Consider the following 20,241-nt stretch of genomic DNA (forward strand, 5'->3'; position numbering starts at 1 on the left):
GCTCAACTTAGGACATGGAGAATGGTGATCTTACCTATGATGATCAAAGAAACACACATGGGGTAAAAGTGATGCTGACTACTCACACATAGGCACACACATGCAGAGAAATGTAGTTTTTTAAAATAATGGTTTCGGGCGCCTGGGTGGCTCAGTTGGTTAAGCGACTGCCTTCGGCTCAGGTCATGATCCTGGAGTCCCTGGATCGAGTCCCGCATCGGGCTCCCTGCTCGGCGGGGAGTCTGCTTCTCCCTCTGACCTTCCTCCCTCTCATGCTCTCTGTCTCTCATTCTCTCTCTCTCAAATAAATAAATAAAATCTTTAAAAAAAATTAAATAAATAAAAATAAATAAATAAAATAATGGTTCATATTTGAATAGCATATTTCCATGACCAACATGCTCTCCTACAGTTATATCATCATGCTCTCCTACAAATATATTATTTGACAGCCCCCCACCCGCCCCCATCATCCAATCACTGAGCAAAGGCAAGAATCACCCCGACATTGCAAAAGGGAAAACAAAGGTATAATCTAAAGTTACGTGATTTGATCAGAGAGTGACTGGTAAATGTCAAACCAAAGAAAGGTGGGTGGAGGGATCCACATACATATGTCAACAACACTATAAAAGGTGAATAAATACAGAAACAGAATCACGTGGGGCCTCTGGGTGGCTCAGTCGGTTAAACCTCTGCCTTCGGCTCTGGTCATGATCCTGAAGGTCCTGGGATGGAGCCTGCTTCTTCCTCCGCCCCTCCCCCCTGCTCATGCGCTCTCTCTCTCTCTCTCGCTCATAAATAAATAAAATCTTAAAAAAAAAAAAAGAAACAGAATCACGTACAATTACTTTTGCTGGGGAAGGGCCTTTGGACAGAGGTAACACCAAGTTTTTAAATTGTTGTACTTTGGACAGTGTGCCAAGAACAGGCTACTGATCCACAGAACCCTTTGTGAAGTGGGATAAAAGCATGATGAACTATGGAAAACAAATTCACGGTCTTCCACCAAAGAGTCAGAATAAGGGCTTTCTCACAGGCCTTGAACAACTGAGGGACATGCTATATGAATAAAGAAAAAGAGCGTTTCTTTCTCTTTCATGTAAAAACTGCTCACGTTTAACAAGAACCAAACAGATCATGCAAAAAGAGCTTGTTGCAGAAACCACGCACAGCAAGAAAGTCTATCTGGCCCAGCCACACACATTTTGGATGCTACTTCTTCAAACACAAATGTAAATGTGAGAGGGAAACAGGTGAAATGAGATGGGAGCTCTTAAAACAGATTTCTGCCCTGTGTTCGCACGTATAGGTTTGTTATCGAGGCTGTCATTGGGATTTCGTATCTCAGCGACATCTCAGAGGTAAAAACACTCGGTCCCGTGGAGAGGACTTCTAACCACATACAGCTGCAAAGGTGACGTGTCAGCTGTGATTCTTCGGTGGCTCAACACGTGGGACGTGAAAATGAAAATCTCTCACCTTGCTGCTGTGATCAGTTTCATCTGAGGATTCCAAGCCCGGCCCTTCGGTCTCCTCTGGAGCGGTCTCGGCACTGTTGCCTTGCTCGCTGCAGAGGCCGTGTCCTGCAAGATGAAATCAGAAGAAAACGTGGGTCAGCATGGAGAGCAACTGCTACAAGTCAGGCCTGTGCAGGGTCAGGGTCAGGCCCCGCGACACATACATACATACGTTGTTAAGACCCTCCAACTATGAGCTCCACGATCTTGGTTCAGTAAGTGTGTTCTGTTGTGTTTATTCTTACTACTATTATTTTTATTTTTTTTTTATTTTTTTTTCTTACTACTATTATTTTTACATGACTATATATATATACACATTTAAAAAAAATTTTTTTTTTAAGATTTTATTTATTTGAGAGAGAATGAGAGACAGAGAGCACGAGAGGGAAGAGGGTCAGAGGGAGAAGCAGACCCCCCGCTGAGCAGGGAGCCCGATGCAGGACTCGATCCCGGGACTCCAGGATCATGACCTGAGCCGAAGGCAGTCGCTTAACCAACTGAGCCACCCAGGCACCCCATTTTTAAAAAAATTTTATAACACATAATCGTATCGTATGTTGAAGCCCTAACCTCCCACATGATGGTATTTGGAGGTGGACCCAAGGACAATAAACATTCAGTCCGTAGTATGTGTGATGTCTGTTTTTGCAAAAGTCTGGCAAGCTATAAACATAACACCATACTTCCATACTTCCTGCCATATTCTATGCAAAGGTGAAGGAAAAGAACATTACAATCACCGTCCTCTGGTGGGCTTCTCAAATTTAAAGAATATCTGAACCCCCAGGGGATCATGCTCTGCAGATCAGATTCAATAGGCTGGGGTTGGACCGCAACTTTTGCATTTCTTACAAGCCCCAAGAGGACACCAATCAATACTGTCCATGGACCACACTTGGAGTAGTAAGGCTCTAAGACATTTAGACACCTGGATCAGGGACAACAGCACTATGACTACAAATGGGCAAGACAGAAAACGAGAGTGAAGGAGCCACCTTCTGACCCTTTGGATGAAAGCCTCTATTTGCAAACAGGCTGTTTTATCCAGTGACACTATCAGAGTCATCATCTGCTTGGCATCACTTTCTGTTCAAATTCAAAGTTGGCCGCCAAACAGGGAGGAAGCCGACCTCTAAGCAAACACTTAAGCTCCAAGCCTGCATCCTTTGGTCCCCTGTCCTCCTCTGTGATGAAGCACCAATGAAGTGAACACAACCTCAATGGAAGTTTCCGTCTGTGTCCTCCTTTTTGCTCTGGCTCTAGAATTTTCTTTCTTTCTTCCTTTCTTTTTCTTTTGAGTTTTATTTATTTGAGAGAGGGTGCATACACAGTGGAGAGGGGAAGAGGGAGAGGGAAAGAAAGAATCCCAAGCAGACTCCGGTGCCGAGCAGAGCCCAACACAGAGCTTAATCCCGCGACCCTGAGATCATGACCTGAGCGGCAACCAACAGTCGGACGCCCAACCAACTGTGCCACCCAGGTGCCCCTGGCTCTAGGATTTTCTGATTACTTGCTCCCTCTATCATATGGTGGCAGTCAAAGAATGAAGCCCAGGTAACTTGGTGGCTATCAACTATGTCATATTGTTGCCTCCATGGGAAAAAAGCTGATTGAACACTTTGTATGGGGGCAATAACCTAGATGCTGGAGCCAGGAAAAACGGCAAGAGTTGATCCCCAAAAAGGAGCAGTGGATAAGCTCAATTAGAGACACTGTGCTTAGAACACTAGGCTCTTGGCTCACAGGAACCACGGCTCCCTCAGCAGGATCCAGAGCAGCCAGGCTGCACGCCATGCAGGGGCACCATCCCCACCGTAGTCTGCAGAACAGCAACCCCCAGACAGCACAGCCAAATGCTGTGAGCCTGCATATCTCACCTGTGACACGTTGCCTGGGGTATAGCTGAGGCTCACCAAATAGTGGGAAAACGAACTAAAGGATTTTCATTGGTAATGATACTGTGGGTGGGGCTAGGTATCCTGAAAAAGGAAGGAAGGAAGGAAGGAGAAAACTTACCTCTACAAAACATTTAGGAATGTTAAATAAAACATAACAAAATCCTTTTAAACACAGAACTGAGCTCCAAGAAATCCCAGAGCCCCAAATGAAGACAATAAAATGAGCTGGTGGGCAAGTCTGAAAGCAATGTTGAGGAAATCCATCAGTCCCCAAACCCTAGTGCGGTGTTTCCCAAAGAGAGAGAGAAATCTTTTGGTGGTAGGAGATGAACAATTTGGGAGGGGGACACAAAATCACATAGTTGGCAGGGACACTTGAGTCTCCCTTGCTCCTGGGCAGTAAATACAATTAGCACTCCGTGGTCTCTGTGCCAATAAAAATGCACCCACACATTTCCCAACAGCAGTACCATCCCAGCCTGGGAACCAATGCCCTGGAGACTCTGGTTTCAACTCTATAAAGACATGATACTGAAAAAAGTGTCATGGGGCGCCTGGATGGCTCAGTCGGTTGAGCGTCTGCCTTCGGCTCAGGTCATGATCCCAGGGTCCTGGGATCGGGCCTCCCATCGGGCTCCCTACTCAGCGGGAAGCCTGCTTCTCCCTCTCCCACTCCCCCTGCTTGTGTTCCCTCTCTTGCTGTCTCTCTCTCTCTCTCTGTCAAATAAATAATAAATACAATCTTTAAAAAAAAAAAAGAAAACAGGTGTCAGATCTGTACGAGTTGGAGAATTAGAACTGAATCTTCCACATTCATATGGTTCCCCTGAAGGGCTATACCCTTGGTCTAAAAAGATGTAAAAAGATAAAAGAAAAAAGTATTCACTTGCAGAAGGGAAGGAAGGGAGGGGGAGGGAAGCGAAGGGAAGGGAAAGAAGGAGGAAGGAGCAAACAAAGGAAAGGAAGCTTGTCTGATTCTGCCTACACTCCAGGACAGAAGAGCAGGGAGGGAGCAAGGGGTGGGGGTGTGGGGGGGTTCTCCAAAGATGATAACCACAGGCTGGCCCCATGGGTGCTTGAGACTCAAATTTACACCATGTACTGCACCCAGGAGACTCCATGTCTTCGTCAGCTTGGGCTGCTATAACAAAAGACCACAGATGTGGTGGCTTAAATGACACACACTTATTTCTCTCAGTTCTGAAGGATGGAAGTCCAAGGTCAAGGGGCTTGCAGATTCAGTTCTTGGTGAGGACTGGTGGAAGGCCACCATCTCCCTATGTGCTCGCATGACTTTTTCCTTGTGCAGTTCTTGGTGAGGACTGGTGGAAGGCCACCATCTCCCTATGTGCTCGCATGACTTTTTCCTTGTGTGTGTAAGGAAAAGAGTGAGCTCTGCTCTCTTTGTCTCCTTACAAGGACACTAATCCCATCATGGGGGCCTACTCTCACAACTTTATCTAAACCTAATTACCTCCCAAAGGCCCCAACTCCAGAGAACAATCACATCGGGGCTCAAGGCTTCAATATATGAATTTGGCAGGACACAAATATTTCGTCCATGACACTCAAGATGAAAAACTGCCTTAAAATTGTTGTATATTTGTATTCCAAGCACTCCAGCAAAGACATAATCAAAATCCCTCTTAATCAAAACCACACTGAATGACGGTATCATATAATGCCCAGTTAAAGCTTGATCAAATAAAAACCCATAATTCATTATCATAAAACCCAGGAAGAACCAGGTCCCCATGAGTGAGAAGCAAGAGACACAATCAGCAACAGAATAAGATTCCCAAGGAATGATACTGCAATCATCAGATATAGAATGTCAAGTACATTTAAAAAAAATTTTTTTTTAAGAAGGAACAAGAAAAGAGATAACTTCAAAAAAGATCAGGTAAATTAACAGAATTTTAAAAATGAGAACTATAACCACTCAAATAAAACACTCAAGAGAGGGGCGCCTAAGTGGTTCAGTCAGTTAAGTGTCTGACCGTTGATTTCGGCTCAGGTCATAATCTCAGGGTCGTGAGATCAAGTCCTACATCAGGGTCTGCATTGAGCATGCAGTCTGCTTGAGATTCCCTCTCTCCCTTTCCTTCTGCCCCTCCACCTGTTCTCTCTGTCTCTCTGTCTCTCTCTCAAATAAATAAATCAATCTTTTTTTTTAAGATTTTATTTATTTATTTGAGAGAGAGATAGGCCGAAATGGGACTCAATCCCAGGACTCTGGGATCAAGACCTGAGCTGAAGGCGGATGCTTAACTGACTGAGACATCCAGGTGCCTCAAATAAAAAAAACAAACCAAAACCAAACAAAAACACTCAAGGGGCACCTGGGTGGCTCAGGTGGTTAAGTGTCTGCTTTTAGCTCTGGTCATGATCTCAGGGTCCTGGGATCAAGCCCCATGTCAGGCTCCCTGCTCGGTAGGGAGTCTGCTTCTCCCTCTCCCTCTCTCCCTCTGCCCTGCTCGTGTCCTCTCTCTCAAATAAATAAATAAATAAATAAATAAAAACATTAAAAAGCACTCAATAGATAAAAGATAAAAATATAAAAATAAAAAAAGATAAAAATAAAAGTTCAAGAAAGAATAAAAGATCTGAAGACATGACCTCCCTAAAGCACAGAAGTCTTCAAATGCTAAAACTATCATATAGAATTGTATTTCCAGCTAAAATATTATTCAATAAGAAGACTATAATGTTCTCTGAGAAACAAAGAGTGAGAAAGCTTGCTATAAACAGAACCTCGCTAAAAAACTCTCTAAAAGGATGTATAGGCATACTTAGGAGATACTGTGAGTTTGGTTCCAGACCACTGCAATGCAGTGAATATCACAGCAAAGCAAGTCAAATGAAATTTTTGGTTTCCCAGTGCATGTAAACGTTATGTTTATGCTACATTGCAGTCTAATAAATGCGCAATAGCATTAGGTCTAACAAATGCACTTTTTTAAAAAGATTTTATTTATTTTTAGATTTTATTTATTTATTCATAAGAGACAGAGAGAGAGGTAGAGGGAGAAGCAGGCTCCCCGCCGAGCCGGGAGCCCGATGCGGGACTCGATCCCAGGACTCCAGGGTCATGACCTGAGCTGAAGGCAGACGCCTAACCATCTGAGCCACCCAGGTGCCTAGATTTTACTTTTAAGTAATCTCTACACCCAACATGCGGCTCTAATGTATAACCCTGAGATCAAGAGTTGCATGCTCCATTGACTCAGCCAGCCAAGCACCCCCCAAAAGTACATATCTTTATTTAAAAACACTTTATTGCTAAAAAAATACTAATCACCTGAGCTTTCAGCAAATCATAATCACTGATCACTATACAAATAGTAATAATGAAAAAGCCTAAAATATTGCAAGAATTACCAAAATGTGACAGAGAGACACAAAGTGAGCAAATGCTGTTGGAAATGTGGTGCCAACACCCTTGCTCAGGGCAGGGTTGCCACAGATTCTCAATTTGTAGAACACGGTATCTGCAAAGCGCAACACAGCAAAGCCCAATAAAATAGGGTATGCTTGTACTTCAAATGGAGACACACACACACACAATCTGATATACAATAAAGTAATAAAGAGCTGATATACACACGTGCAAGTCTTAGTTTATAAAACAACACCCCACACATTCCCAAAAAAGGGAGAGCATTTGTAGGTTTAAAAATACAAGATGTGGGCGCCTGGGTGGCTCAGTTGGTTGAGCGACTGCCTTCGGCTCAGGTCATGATCCTGGAGTCCCGGGATCGAGTCCCGCATCGGGCTCCCTGCTCGGCAGGGAGTCTGCTTCTCCCTCTGACCCTCCTTCCTCTCATGCTCTCTGTCTCTCATTCTCTCTATCTCAAATAAATAAATAAAATCTTTAAAAAATAAAAATAAAAAAAAAAATAAAAAATACAAGATGTGGGGCGCCTGCAACAGACACATGAAAAAGTGCTCAACATCACTCGGCATCAGGGAAATCCAAATCAAAACCTCAATGAGATACCACCTCACACCAGTCAGAATGGCTAAAATTAACAAGTCAGGAAACGAAAGATGTTGGCAAGGATGCGGAGAGAGGGGAACCCTCCTACACTGTTGGTGGGAATGCAAGCTGATGCAACCACTCTGGAAAACAGTATGGAGGTTCCTCAAAAAGTTGAAAATAGAGCTACCATACAATCCAGCAGTTGCACTACTGTGTATTTACCCCAAAGATACAAATGTAGGGATCCGAAGGGGCACCTGCACCCTGATGTTTATAGCAGCAATGTCCACAATAGCCAAACTGTGGTAAGAGCCAAGATGTCCATCAACAGATGAATGGATAAAGAAGAAGTGGTATATATATACAATGGAATATTATGCAACCATCAAAAGGAATGAGATCTTGCCATTTGCAATGACGTGGATAGAACTGGAGGGTGTTATGCTGAGCGAAATAAGTCAGAGAAAGACATGTATCATATGACCTCACTGATAAGAGGAATTCTTAATCTCAGGAAACAAACTGAGGGTTGCTGGAGTGGGGGGTGGGGTGGGAGGGAAGGGGTGGTTGGGTGATAGACACTGGGGAGGGTATGTGCTATGGTGAGCGCTGTGAATTGTGCAAGACTGTTGAATCACAGATCTGTACCTCTGAAACAAATAATGCAATATATGTTAAGAAAAAAAAAAAAGAAGAAGAAGAAGGTAGTGGGAGGGGAAGAATGAAGCGGGGGAAATCGGAGGGGTAGACGAACCTTGAGAGACGATGGACTCTGAAAAACAAACTGAGGGTTCTAGAGGGGAGGGGGGTGGGAGGATGGGTTAGCCTGGTGATGGGTATTAAAGAGGGCACGTTCTGCATGGAGCACCGGGTGTTATGCACAAACAATGAATCATGGATCACTACATCAAAAACTAATGATGTAATGTATGGTGATTAACACAACAATAAAAAATTTTAAAATAAAAGATGTGGGGCGCCTGGGTGGCTCAGTTGGTTAAGCATCTGCCTTCAGCTCAGGTCATGATCCCAGGGTCCTGGGATCAAGCCCCGCATCGGGCTCCTTGCTCGGCAGGGAGCCTGCTTCTCCCTCTCCCTCTGCCAGTCCCCCTGCTTGTGCTCTCGCTCTCTGTCAAATAAATAAATAGAATTAAAAAAAAAAAAAAAAGCCCGGAAACAGCCTTCCTGCATACAGAGGCATGATATACAGCAGATGTGCCATTGCAGATCCTGGGGAAAGGAATGGCATATCTGATAGACATTGTTATGACAGTAGATTACTCAGACGGAAAAATATACAGTTGCACCCCAACATACACCATTCACAAAAATCAGCATCAGGGAAATATAAATCAGAAGCATGTGAATAGCCCAGAGTATGAAATCTTTTACAAGAAAATACAGAAGACAATGTTTGTTACCTTAGGCAAGAGAAGGGTTTCTTAAATAAGATATAAAAAGCACAAATCATATGAGACAGAAAATTAGATTTTATTAAAATTAAAAACTCTTCTTTGTCAAAAGCCACAAGACACATACTGAGAAAAGTTATCTTCAACATATAACTGGCAAAAATGTTAATATCTAGAATATAAAGGAATTCCTATGAATCAGTATCTTGTAAGTATATATGATTTTTTTTTTTTTTTTTTTTTAGGATTTTATTTATTCAGGGGCCCCTGGGTGGCTCAGTCGTTAAGCGTCTGCCTTCGGCTCAGGTCATGATCCCAGGGTCCTGGGATCAAGCCCCGCATTGGGCTCCCTGCTCCGCGGGAAGCCTGCTTCTCCCTCTCCCTCTACCCCTGCTTGTGTTCCCTCTCTCACTGTGTCTCTCTCTGTCAAAATCATAAACAAAATCTTAAAAAAAGATTTTATTTATTCATCTGAGACAGACAGAAAGAGCATGAGCAGGGGGAGGAGCAGAAGGAGGGGGGAAGCAGGCCCCCCATTGAGCAGGGAGCCCCACTCGGGGCTCGATCCCAGGACCCTGAGATCATGACCTGAGCCAAAGTCAGACGCTCAACCGACTGAGCCACCCAGGCGCCCCAATATATACGATTCTAAAGCATGTATTCTTTTTTACTCCAATATGCCATGCTTCTGCTCTTAGCTGAAGATAAAAATTAATAAAATAAGAAGAGAAAAAGCAATGTAGCTTGTGAAAGAGAGTTTGCAAAGTGATGATTCTATCCATCCCTTTGAGCACAGATTTTTGTGTTACTTTTTCTCCATCCCATGAATTGCGGCTGGCCTTGTGACTTGCTTCAATCAACAAAATGTGACATAGATAGATGATGATACATGAACTCCAGGCTAAGACCTCAAGTGTCCCTACAGTTTCTGGTTTTGCCTCCAGGGTCTCTGCGCTCACCATACAGAGAAACCACAAGCCAGCCTCTTGAGGATGACAGGCCTCAGGCAAGGGGGGGGCGTCCAGTCAACCAACCACCAAACATGCCAGTGAAGCCAGCTCAATCCTCCAGCCCCGGTCAAGCCGCCAGATGACACAGCCACATGAGTGACTCCAGGCAAGCACAGCAGAACAAGCACTCAGCTGAGCCCAGCCCAAAAGAATGAGCAAATAAAATGATGGTCCTGGGGTGCACCTAGCAGAAGATAACCAATAAACAGGTAAGGGGGATTTAGCCATCAAAGAAAGCCAGAGCCAGAGAGGCAGGAATGGAGAGCTTCTCTGAAGGCCCCCTAGCCTAAGAATCTAGTGGAACAACACCACTGACTTTTTTGGCAACCCCAATGCCAACAGTTTTGCAACATCCTACCGCAGCTCCCCACGCCCTTCACTACAAGACACTTTCCTCTAACAACAGACACTAAAGGAATTCCCCTTTGCCTGGGAGGTAGCTGTCCCCGTTTACTCACCAGTGCACACACACGAACAGGTGGCTCTGCTCACCATCAGAGAGATGGGAAAGCCAAGGACAAGGCTGACAGTTGGCTGAAGAAGTGGTCAGAGCAAGGGAACCGCCACCTCACCTCCACCCCATCCCCACATTTAGCATAATGTCCAGCATAGAGGAAGTGCCCGGCCGCCATTCTGGCAGCACAGAGAAGTGGGGCCAAATCGGAAGAGACAAAGGATGGACAGGGGGCTGGACAGCCCCGGGGGATGAGGACGCACAGAGCAGGGCTGAGGCTGGGCAGGATGGGACCTACTGGCTATATCCACAGGCACCATGAATAACACGCATTGTTGTAAACAGGTCTGATCGTTTCTTCACTTTTCAGAATGGTTTTCACGTCATAATAACATTCTTGGGACCGAGAAACCTTTGAACTAGCACGTCCTACTCGCCATCAGCAGGACAGACATTTACATTTAGATTTCTCTTTCATTGATTCAGTGGAGACACATTCACTCTGACTTCATTCAAGTCCGCTCAGGACTTAAATTTAAAGAAAGAAGATAAAACTCTTCCACTCACGAGATACATTAACAATGGTTATTAAATAGGCGGATCCTCTAATTCAAACATTTCCAAAGAAGAACCAATTATAACACTGATTTTCTGAAAGCCTTAGATTAATGCTTGCGTTTAAATCTCTGTGAGGAAAAAATGATTTGAGGGCCAGGGGGCAAGAAAAGGTTAGATATTACCAATAAAAACATTCCGCTGAAATGAAATTTAGTCACTAGGCCAGGATTTTATTTTGCTTTTCAGTCTTTTGACTGTCATATAAGAATTCCATAGAAACACTCATAATATATATAAGATCAGCATAAACACCCTCTCTACCACAAAGCTAAGAAACAAAAATAATTATAAAAAAAAAAAAAGAATTACGGAGAGCTTAATATGGATTATGAAAAAAAACCCTCCAACTTTAACTTAGCAGAAAAATAACTTCTTTCCAGCCAAATTTCACAAAATCTCAGCATCTGTTTCTCTATGGAGAGAAATTTTTAAATCCATGAAAACTGTAGATACAAGCATTACTGATTCGGTTAATTGGTTGTGAAAGTGAAATAATACAAGGTTCATTCATGTTCTTTAAAAATATACAAATGGAGGCTCTTAAGTTCTCAACCATCCCCCCCCTCCGCAGGATTTGACAGGAGTCATCAACCCATTCCAGCTGGAAATCGAGACTAGGGGTTTGGCCCCAGCAGGGCCTCAGGAAGCAGGCCAGGTGCTGTGTGACAAAATCACAGAACCCAGACAGTTTACAAAACGCACATGGCTCCACATTTTATCAACAAACAGAGGACCACGCGCTCCTGGTATCTATGAGATGTTAGAGCCTCTGCAGGAGGGGGCCATATTTGTTTGTAGGGAGATAAATCTGTGCGGTTCCTCTTTCTTTGTTGCCTCTCCCAGAGGCCTGATTGTCTTATCATCAGAATCAAGCTCCAGACAATGTGCACGGAACAGCACTCTGGAATAGACTCTTCCACTTCACAGGCACTCTAGGGAAGCATGCTCTGCCCGCCGATCAAAACGCTGTCCACGTGGGGCACCCAACCATTCCTTCTCTGACCAAGGTGCCTTCGACTTTCCCTGCTGTCACGGAAGCTTTTCCCGTTACAACACACTGCCCGGTCTACTTCCTGCAGGAGGGATCTCTGTACTCGAAACAGACTCCACTCTTCCACTGGGCATCAGACAGATGTGCCTGAGGTCTATCAAGGGGGGGCTGACTCTCCAAACCCAACGATGGCCCCAGTTGTCTTGAACTCCAATGGACCAGAGTTAGCTGCACACGCCCGGCTCTCCCAAGCTCAGTTTCTGGAACGACCATCTTTCAAACAAGAACCAACTTCAGTTTGCTGAGCCCTGGCATCTTTATTGGAATACTGAGCTGAATGAGGGCACCTGCTTTGCCCCCACAGGTCAGGTGGAATTTTAGGGAAGATAAAGCAGAGCTGCAGTCACCATAAAAATGGCATGGCTGTGAGCCTTGATGGCAGAATTTAAAATGTAAGACACACAGATATTCTGCAACTTTGGAAAGATACCATCGATGCCACTGGTATGATTCTTACAACTGGCAGAAAATGTGGGCTTTTGCATCATGACTAACTGAAATACCTTTGTTTCAGGAGTTAATCTCAGTGATAAATATCTTCTGCCAGAACAGTTCCACTCACATTTGGGAGAAAGGCCTCAAACTAAGCATTTATTCGTTCTTTGCTCTTCCCTTGACTCAAGGGGGGGGCGGGGGCAGGGAGCGGGAGGGAGATGCCAGAAAAGGGTATTTGTGTTAGAATTCCCTCGATAAATGTTTTATAAAACCTTTAAAAATTATTTTACATCCAGATTTGCTTTCCTATATTGATGTTCGCTGTGAATTGTTCCCTAACTGGGTGAAGTAGGTTTACCTTCTGATAAATCAGGCCAATGGCTCTCAAAAGGGGGAGATTTTGCTGCTCAGGGGACATTTGGCAACATCGGAAGATCCTGAGATTGGCCCCACTTGGGGGAAGGGGCTCCTTACTACTAACTTACAGTGGTTTGTAGTAACTCTGGTAAACATCAGTGCCTAGGACGGGCCCCCCCACAACGAAGAATTATCTGGCCCAAAAGGTTAGTAGCTCCAGATGAGACCAGTATTCAAAATAAATCACACAGGAACATTCAAGAGGCTTTTTGGAAACCTCACACAAACAGTTTTGCAACTTCCTACCCCAGCTTCCCCTTTGCTCCAAGGTTCTTTCTATAATAACAGTCACTCAAGGGACTGTCTTTTTGTCTAGACATCCTTCCTCCATTTTCTTACCAGTGTGCCAGTAAGCAAATATTACCAAAAAAAAGGTTGAAAGTAGCTCAAGAAAGATTTCAACAAGGACTCACGGATGGTCAGTGACTGAGAATGGGAAACTGGGTCTTAAGAGAGAACACTCAGGATGAGATCCCTGGTTTTCTAAGCCAACACAGCAAAACATTCAACCACACTTTCTTGCTCTACAAGGAGAGGAGTCTGGAGATGCATTCCAGACTGCCTAACAGATTTTCATTACAAAAATCTCAGGGGCGCCTGGCTGGCTCAGTCAATGGAGCATGTGACTCTCGATTTCCAGGTCCTGAACTCCAGCCCCGCGTGGGGTGTAGAGATTACTTAAATAAATAAGTAAATCTTTAAAAGAACAAAATCTCAGACCATGATATGGTATCAACAAATACCACTACAGATGGTTTGCATGTGACCATAACATTCCACCAAGACAACAAAAAGGGGATCAACAACCAAAGGACAGTTAGTAACCCAACGTGGTGGATCCCAATCCTAGCTGCACGTTAGAATCCCCTGCGTTTTAAGCAAAACCACAACAAATGCACCCGAGGCCCCAGTCCCGGACCATGTGAATCATGATCTCTGAAAAGGGGCCCAGATGTCTCTCATTTCTTTCCACCCAGGAGAGGAAAATACTTAAGTAAGGTATTCATAAACATAGTTATCAGACAATTCACCTGTTGCAGATTGAGGTGGATGGAGTAGAGACCAGTGAGATCAGAAATGAGCAGCCGCTGGTTCCAAGCCAGAAAATCTTCATGTCCCCATAAGAGATTGTGCTTCGAATACGTAACATTTATCGAGCACTTCCTAAGACCTATTCTAAACACTTTACTTTTATAACTCAGTTCATCCTCACAGCAATTTAGTGAGATAGTACTGTGGTAATATCCCCATTTTATGCATGAGGACACCGGGGCTTGGGGAGATGAAGCTAATAAACACAGAAACAGGACTTAGTCCCGAGAAACCTGGTCCCAGAGCCCATTCTTAGCCACTAGGGTGTGATGCTTTCAGAGAGGAAACAAACCTTTCCATGAGAAAAGGGGGCTCAGAAATAATCCAGCCCTGCAAGTTCATTCCATATTTCAGTCAGGGTTCTGAGGGCAGGATTGGAGCAAGCCTGCCTACTTGGGCTCGTAGGATAGGGTGAGCAGCCGGGCCAGCCTCCCATGGACAGGCACCCGCCAAGGCTCACATGGACCCCCAGGTCCCTGAGACACTGCCAGGCCCTCCACCCAGGCTGCCAACCACGCACTGTGACCACCATTAAGATGGTCCCTGCATCAGACCTCAAACCTGCCGCTCAGGATGCTTATTTTTAGCTACTTCTAAATTTAGACTAAGGCTATAGTCCAGCCTCCCCATTGTACCATTTTGCTAGTTGTTTTCTTTGCTATTTTAACCGCAGCTGACCTTAGACACTGCTTTATCTCTGCCTCATTATGGAGCAATCTTTCAGGTTATTTTATCCTGTTTACTTGCCTCTTTTATTCTTCACGGTTAAATGGGGACTAGGAAGCGGTAGCAAACCAGAAGGCAGAGAGGCGGAGACTCAGGCTGCCCCCCCCCCCCGCCCCACTAACTGGGCTGCGACTGCCCAGAGCATTTGAGAATTCTTCTGGAACTTATTAATGTTGAAGATGGCCTAGAGACCTCACAAGCAAACTAACACGGTGACCCGACTTTCTTGCTTTCATCTTGAACCAGTTTGGTGATCTGACCTGGACTGAAGAAGACTTTGTTCTGAAGGATTTTCAATCATTGCAAAATATTGGAAGGGGAACTGATTAAAAACCAGAACATTCGCTAAAATTTAAGTTTGAGAACACAGTCGTGGCCCAGTCGTCAAAATGACTTTGAGCACCTCACTCGACAAATGTCAGATCCAACATATCGTTCAACCGGAAAAAAAGCAAAGGAGTCAATGAATCTTCTAAGAATGATTCCAAAATGGAAATTTTAGTATGCTTTGAACACCGGTAGGTTCAGTGGGTTTAGCACTCAGCCTTCAAAGGTGACTGGCCTAAAGGAGGTAATACGTAGTAGGTAAAGGTCAGTTGGTAAGTTTAAAACCCCATCATATGGGCGCCTGGGTGGCTCAGTTGGTTAAGCGACTGCCTTCGGCTCAGGTCATGATCCTGGAGTCCCTGGATCGAGTCCCGCATCGGGCTCCCTGCTCGGCAGGGAGCCTGCTTCTCCCTCTCCCGCTCCCCCCTCTTGTGCTCTCTCTCTCTCTCACTCTCTCTCTCAAATAAATAAATAAAATCTTTAAAACCCCATCATATAAAAGATGGGACACTTACTATATATATACACATATACTCTATATTCTATACTCAAGTATTTCTAAAATACTTGTATGCAAATACATTTTAATTAAAACAATTTTAATGAAAGTTTGCAAAATGCACACATACACGCACAATCATTTTTAATGAAGAAACACCCCTAAAATAGTGACTACCTTTAAAGGGGCAAATTGTGAGCAATTCCAGTCACATTCTCTCAGGGAAACTATCTGTAAAGGGTCAGATGGTGAATATTTTCAGCTTTATAGACCACAAGTCCATGTCACCACTACTCAACTCTGCCTTTGCAATGAGACAGTAGCCAGAGATAAGATGTAAATGATGGGCATGACTGTGTTCCAATAAAACTTTATTTACAAAAACAGGCTGTGGGCTGCATTTGACTGGTGGGGTGTCGTTTGCCAACCCCGGCTTTATATCCTCAACCCACAGGAAGGGCTCAGACGGAAAAAAAAAAAATTCAAAAAAAGTTGTGCACACACTGTTGGTCATAGCGTGTACATTCAGATCTTGTAAAAATCCTTTAAATAACCTAACCTACCACAACATGCCTCATTCGAAGTCATATTACAGAAACCGCGCTCTGTGAACCGAGTTTTATGGGCTCGATGCTGCCATCTTGTGGTCATACAAAAGAACAGCCTTCATGGTCTCCATTCTCTGTGAAGGGTACATGGCTCACTTGAGTCCTGTTCTAAAAATCTGATGGGGGTGTGGATACTGCAATGACATGATGACTCAAGGAAGTCAATGGCAATAGGCGCCTTCAGTTTGCTGAAGCCTCAACTTGCCAAATTCTTGCGACAGCCGCTGAGCAAAAGAATGAACGAGATCTCACAAGGGTTCTGCCGGTGATCTACTCTCATCAAGCCAAACTTCAGAAGGGAATTTGAAAAACAATGACAGGGCAAGAATACTCAAAGTACCTACCCTCAGATTTTGAAACCAAAGACTTTTTTTTAAATTTTAATTTAACTCAAGTTTTAAAAACAAAATAAATCCCAAACCCCAACTTACTAAAATCAACCCCAATTCTAGAATCAGGTCATGGGGTCGGGAATAAGTGACATAATGCTGTTGACAGGTGCACTCATTCACCGACTCTTGCGGAATGAGAATGGGGTACCTGTGGAGCCACAGGAAGAAGACATAAGCTCAGTCCCAGGAAACAAACTCAGGACAAAGAGAGAGACAAGCCAGTAAGAAGAGTATCGCATGATTGGGGCCCACGGGAAAGATGTTTTTGGAAGGTCCTAGGGACCCGGAGGAGGGAGCTAGCTCTGCTGGGTCCCACCCAGGAAGGCTTCAAGGGGGCAGGTAGCATTCTGGTTCCTTCTTTTGGGAGGAGCACGAGGTTGCAAAGGGACAGGGAGAAAAGCTGTGAGCAGATGGGGCAGGGCATGGCTCACACGCAAGATTGGGGGAGCCCAAGAGAAGCTGACCAAATGAGGGCTCTGAGTGCATTTCCACTCTGGGCAGCTCATGCCCTCTCTCACACGGAAGGGAAAGCCAGGGCTGGGTGGTCTGGGGGATGGTGACGTGGACGGCAGAGCTAGGACCCAGAGCCCCAGTGAGTCCTCCCCTTCTGTAGCTCTGTTATCTCTATCCACAGCCAAGAGACGGTGGCCTCTACCCATTCGACTTTCTCCAAAATGACAAACAGCAGAGGCTCGCTGAAGCTCTCCATGTGGGACAGCCTGGCTGGTGACCAAACACGTATTCCACAAGAACACAAGTGCCCTGAACTGCGGAAATTAACAGGAAGCATGCATTCAGGAGGAACCAGCTCATCTCACTCACACATCTTTATGCCTGCTGGCCCCAGTCCAGGGGCGCACACACACACACACACACACACACACACACACACACCCGCAAGGTCCACATCGCAGCCGTACCTGGGTTGCTGCTGAGAAAGGCCAGGGGGCTCTCGCCGGGGTCCACGGGGCCGTCCGCTCGGTGGGGGGGGGCAGGCCAGCAGCTCCACGCCTCCCTCGGGCTCAGGGTGGGTCCTCACCAGGAGGCCCAGGGACGGCTGTGTGAGGAAATCTTTGAGCACAGATGAGCTTAGGGTGCCTGCAGCACGATTATTGATCTCGAGAATCTCATCTCCCGCTTTCAGGCCTGCCAACGTGAGACGGAAAATGTTTAATTTCACACGCACATAAAAGCAGCATCTGCTGTAGCATCGAGTCAGATCACAACAGCACAGAAGCGCCGAGAAAGGGCATGCGGAGCTCACTTGTCACGCCCCCCCCCCCCCCCCGCCACCCCAGCCCCAGCGCTGGTGCACACGGTGCTCGTCCTCCACAGTGAGCGTCAGGTGATCACAGGGACCTCGGTTTCAGAAGGTTCTGGACTTGGATGTGACAGCATGCCTACCTGTCCTGAACACACCAACTCAACACACTGACTCCTTCCCGAATCTATATGCTCTGGGCATCAGCCAATTCCTCCTCACAAATGCTAATTCTGGCTGCTGTCCTCGGTTTTGAGGGGGGAAAAGTAGAACTGCTCTGATTACTGCAGTAAGTTTTGTACACGCGCGTGCAGAGCACACATGTGTGGCAAGGCCAGCTCACATCTCTTGATCACCGCCACGGAACCAGCTGGAGAACCAGCATGCGGGGAGCTGCTTCTGGCTCCGACCACAGAAAAGCACTCGATCCCCAACACACTCTACAGAACCAAATATGATCATTTTGTGCCCTCCTCCCTTTGTTTAACTACATCAGGACCTCAGGCTGAGTTTGCAAAATGCACACCCATCTTTTGGAAGGTCCCCAAAGGTTCTGCTGCTTTTGCAAAGCACGCTGGGGGAGCTGCCAAAGTTGGAGACCTAAAGGACCAGCTGTGAACGAGGCCAACCCAAAAGAACAAGAGGTTTTGACTGACCCTGGGGCATTTTAACCTGGTTTCAAAGAACAAGCCGGTGGTTTGAGAAGGGGAGAGGTTAGAGCAGAACGTGAAAGGAAATATTGTTTCAACTAAGAAGAAAAAAAGAGTCCAACTCTTACTTTATAGACTCGGGTGGAAAAGCAAACTTGACAAAGGAAGTGAGTGAAGGGCAAAGGTAAGGAATGAACTGCAGAAAGGAGAAGCCACTCGACTCCTCAGGCATCCAAGGATCCCACCCCTGATGCCTCGAAAAAGTGTTTCCAGAGAGACGTTCTCACTCCCCAGCTTCACCAAGTCACACCCCTTGGCCATCTGTGCTCGGGTTCCCAAACTACTTGACATCAATCTTGTATCAGAAAATACTCCAAGAAACATTTTGAGCGGGAAGGCAATGGCAGAGAAAGGAGAATACTTTTCTCTGTATGGAGGTGGGATTCTGAGAAGCTAAACACTCCATTTTTAGGTAAAAGATTCTGGCATCACAGCATTTGAGTTGAAAATACAAAATTTCCCCCATGCGAAAAGTAGTTAGTTTTGGGGTTTTTTTTTTTTTTTTTTTTTTTTTAAGTCTTCTCTTGGAGACAACCCTTTTGGTTAGATATTACAGTTATATAAAGAACAGAAGAAAAGACTTAAACATCTTATGAGTTTGGTTGTTTTTTTTTTTCCTTTAGAGGGAGAGGCATAGGGCGACAGAGAGAGAGAGAGAGAGAGACAATCTCAAGCAGGCTCCACACTGAGCATAGAGCCTGATGCGGGGCTTGATCTCATGACCCTGAGATCATAACCTGAGCCGAAATCAAGAGTCGGATGCCTAACCGACTGAGCCACCCAGGCACCCCAAGTTTGTTTCTTTCTTTAAAAGAACTTCCAGGTTTACTATGAATGGTGGAACCAAAGTGTGTAGTGGGATAAACGGTGACCCCTCAAAAGATACGTCCATGTCCCAGAACTGTGAATGGGACCTTATTTGGAAACAGGATCTTTACAGTTGTAATTAAATACATGATCTTGAGATAGACCATGCTGGATGATCTGGTGGGTCCTAAAGCCACTGACAAATGTCCTTTGAAGAGACGCACAGGAAGAAGAGGAGCAGGCCATGTAAAGCCAGGGGCAGCCACTGGGATGAAGCTGCTGGAGGCCAAGGAACCCTGGGAGCCACCAGAGACTGGAGGAGGCAAGGAAGGGCTCTATCCTAGAGACTTCAGAGGGGGCACAGCCCTGCTGACACCTTCATTTCAGACTTCTGGCCTCCAAAACGGGGAGAGAATACATTTCTGTTGCTTTTACACTCCCCAGTTCATGGTCGTTTGTCAGGCAGCCCTAGAAAAAGACTCCAGGCAGTTGCCCGAGTGACTTATTCTCAGTATTAGCGTGTGAATGTGGGCAGCCCAGCAGGAGTGAGCCATGAAGTGCCCCGCCGGGGTCCTTCTGTCCCAATGTCACCATGTAACTGCTCTGTGACCATAGGCATGTTATTGAGTCTCTCCCAGTCCCAGTCTCCTCCTACGTAAAAGCGACAATGCGCTCAGTGAGGTTAAGCACAGCATCTGGCACACTGAGGATCTATTTCACTAGACGTTAACTCTCATTAGTATGTGGCAGAAGAAAATGGGAAGCTCTTCTTGCTCACAGAAAATCAGAGCCTGCTCAGAAGCAATCCCCATAACTGGCCGTGGCAAAGTGAAGTATCTAGAAGATGCGGAGAAAGAAGCACATGGCTTTCTCAACTGGGCTCTGTGCAGTGTAGACATCAGAAACACACTTCGATGACCGCCAATGAGATGCCAGATCCCAGCCTCAGATGACCCCAAGAAGGGGTCGGGCCCAAGCATGGCCAAGCTGATCAAAGAGAAGTGTAAAAGAACACACTT

The 20,241-nt window shown here is 45.4% G+C and overlaps 1 protein-coding gene across 1 annotated transcript in view; it reads right to left on the minus strand.

Annotated features, from left to right (window-relative positions):
• TIAM1 (TIAM Rac1 associated GEF 1) overlaps positions 1-20,241 on the minus strand; it is a 141,329-nt gene that overhangs the window by 40,160 nt on the left and 80,928 nt on the right. The window contains 3 exon segments of the mRNA XM_035017585.1: positions 1,483-1,586; positions 17,365-17,440; positions 17,442-17,590. Coding sequence (XP_034873476.1) covers positions 1,483-1,586; positions 17,365-17,440; positions 17,442-17,590 — 329 coding nt within the window.

This window comes from Mirounga leonina, unplaced genomic scaffold, assembly GCF_011800145.1.
Source record: "Mirounga leonina isolate KUSES-001 unplaced genomic scaffold, KU_Mleo_1.0 Mir_172, whole genome shotgun sequence".
Lineage (NCBI taxonomy): Eukaryota > Metazoa > Chordata > Mammalia > Carnivora > Phocidae > Mirounga > Mirounga leonina.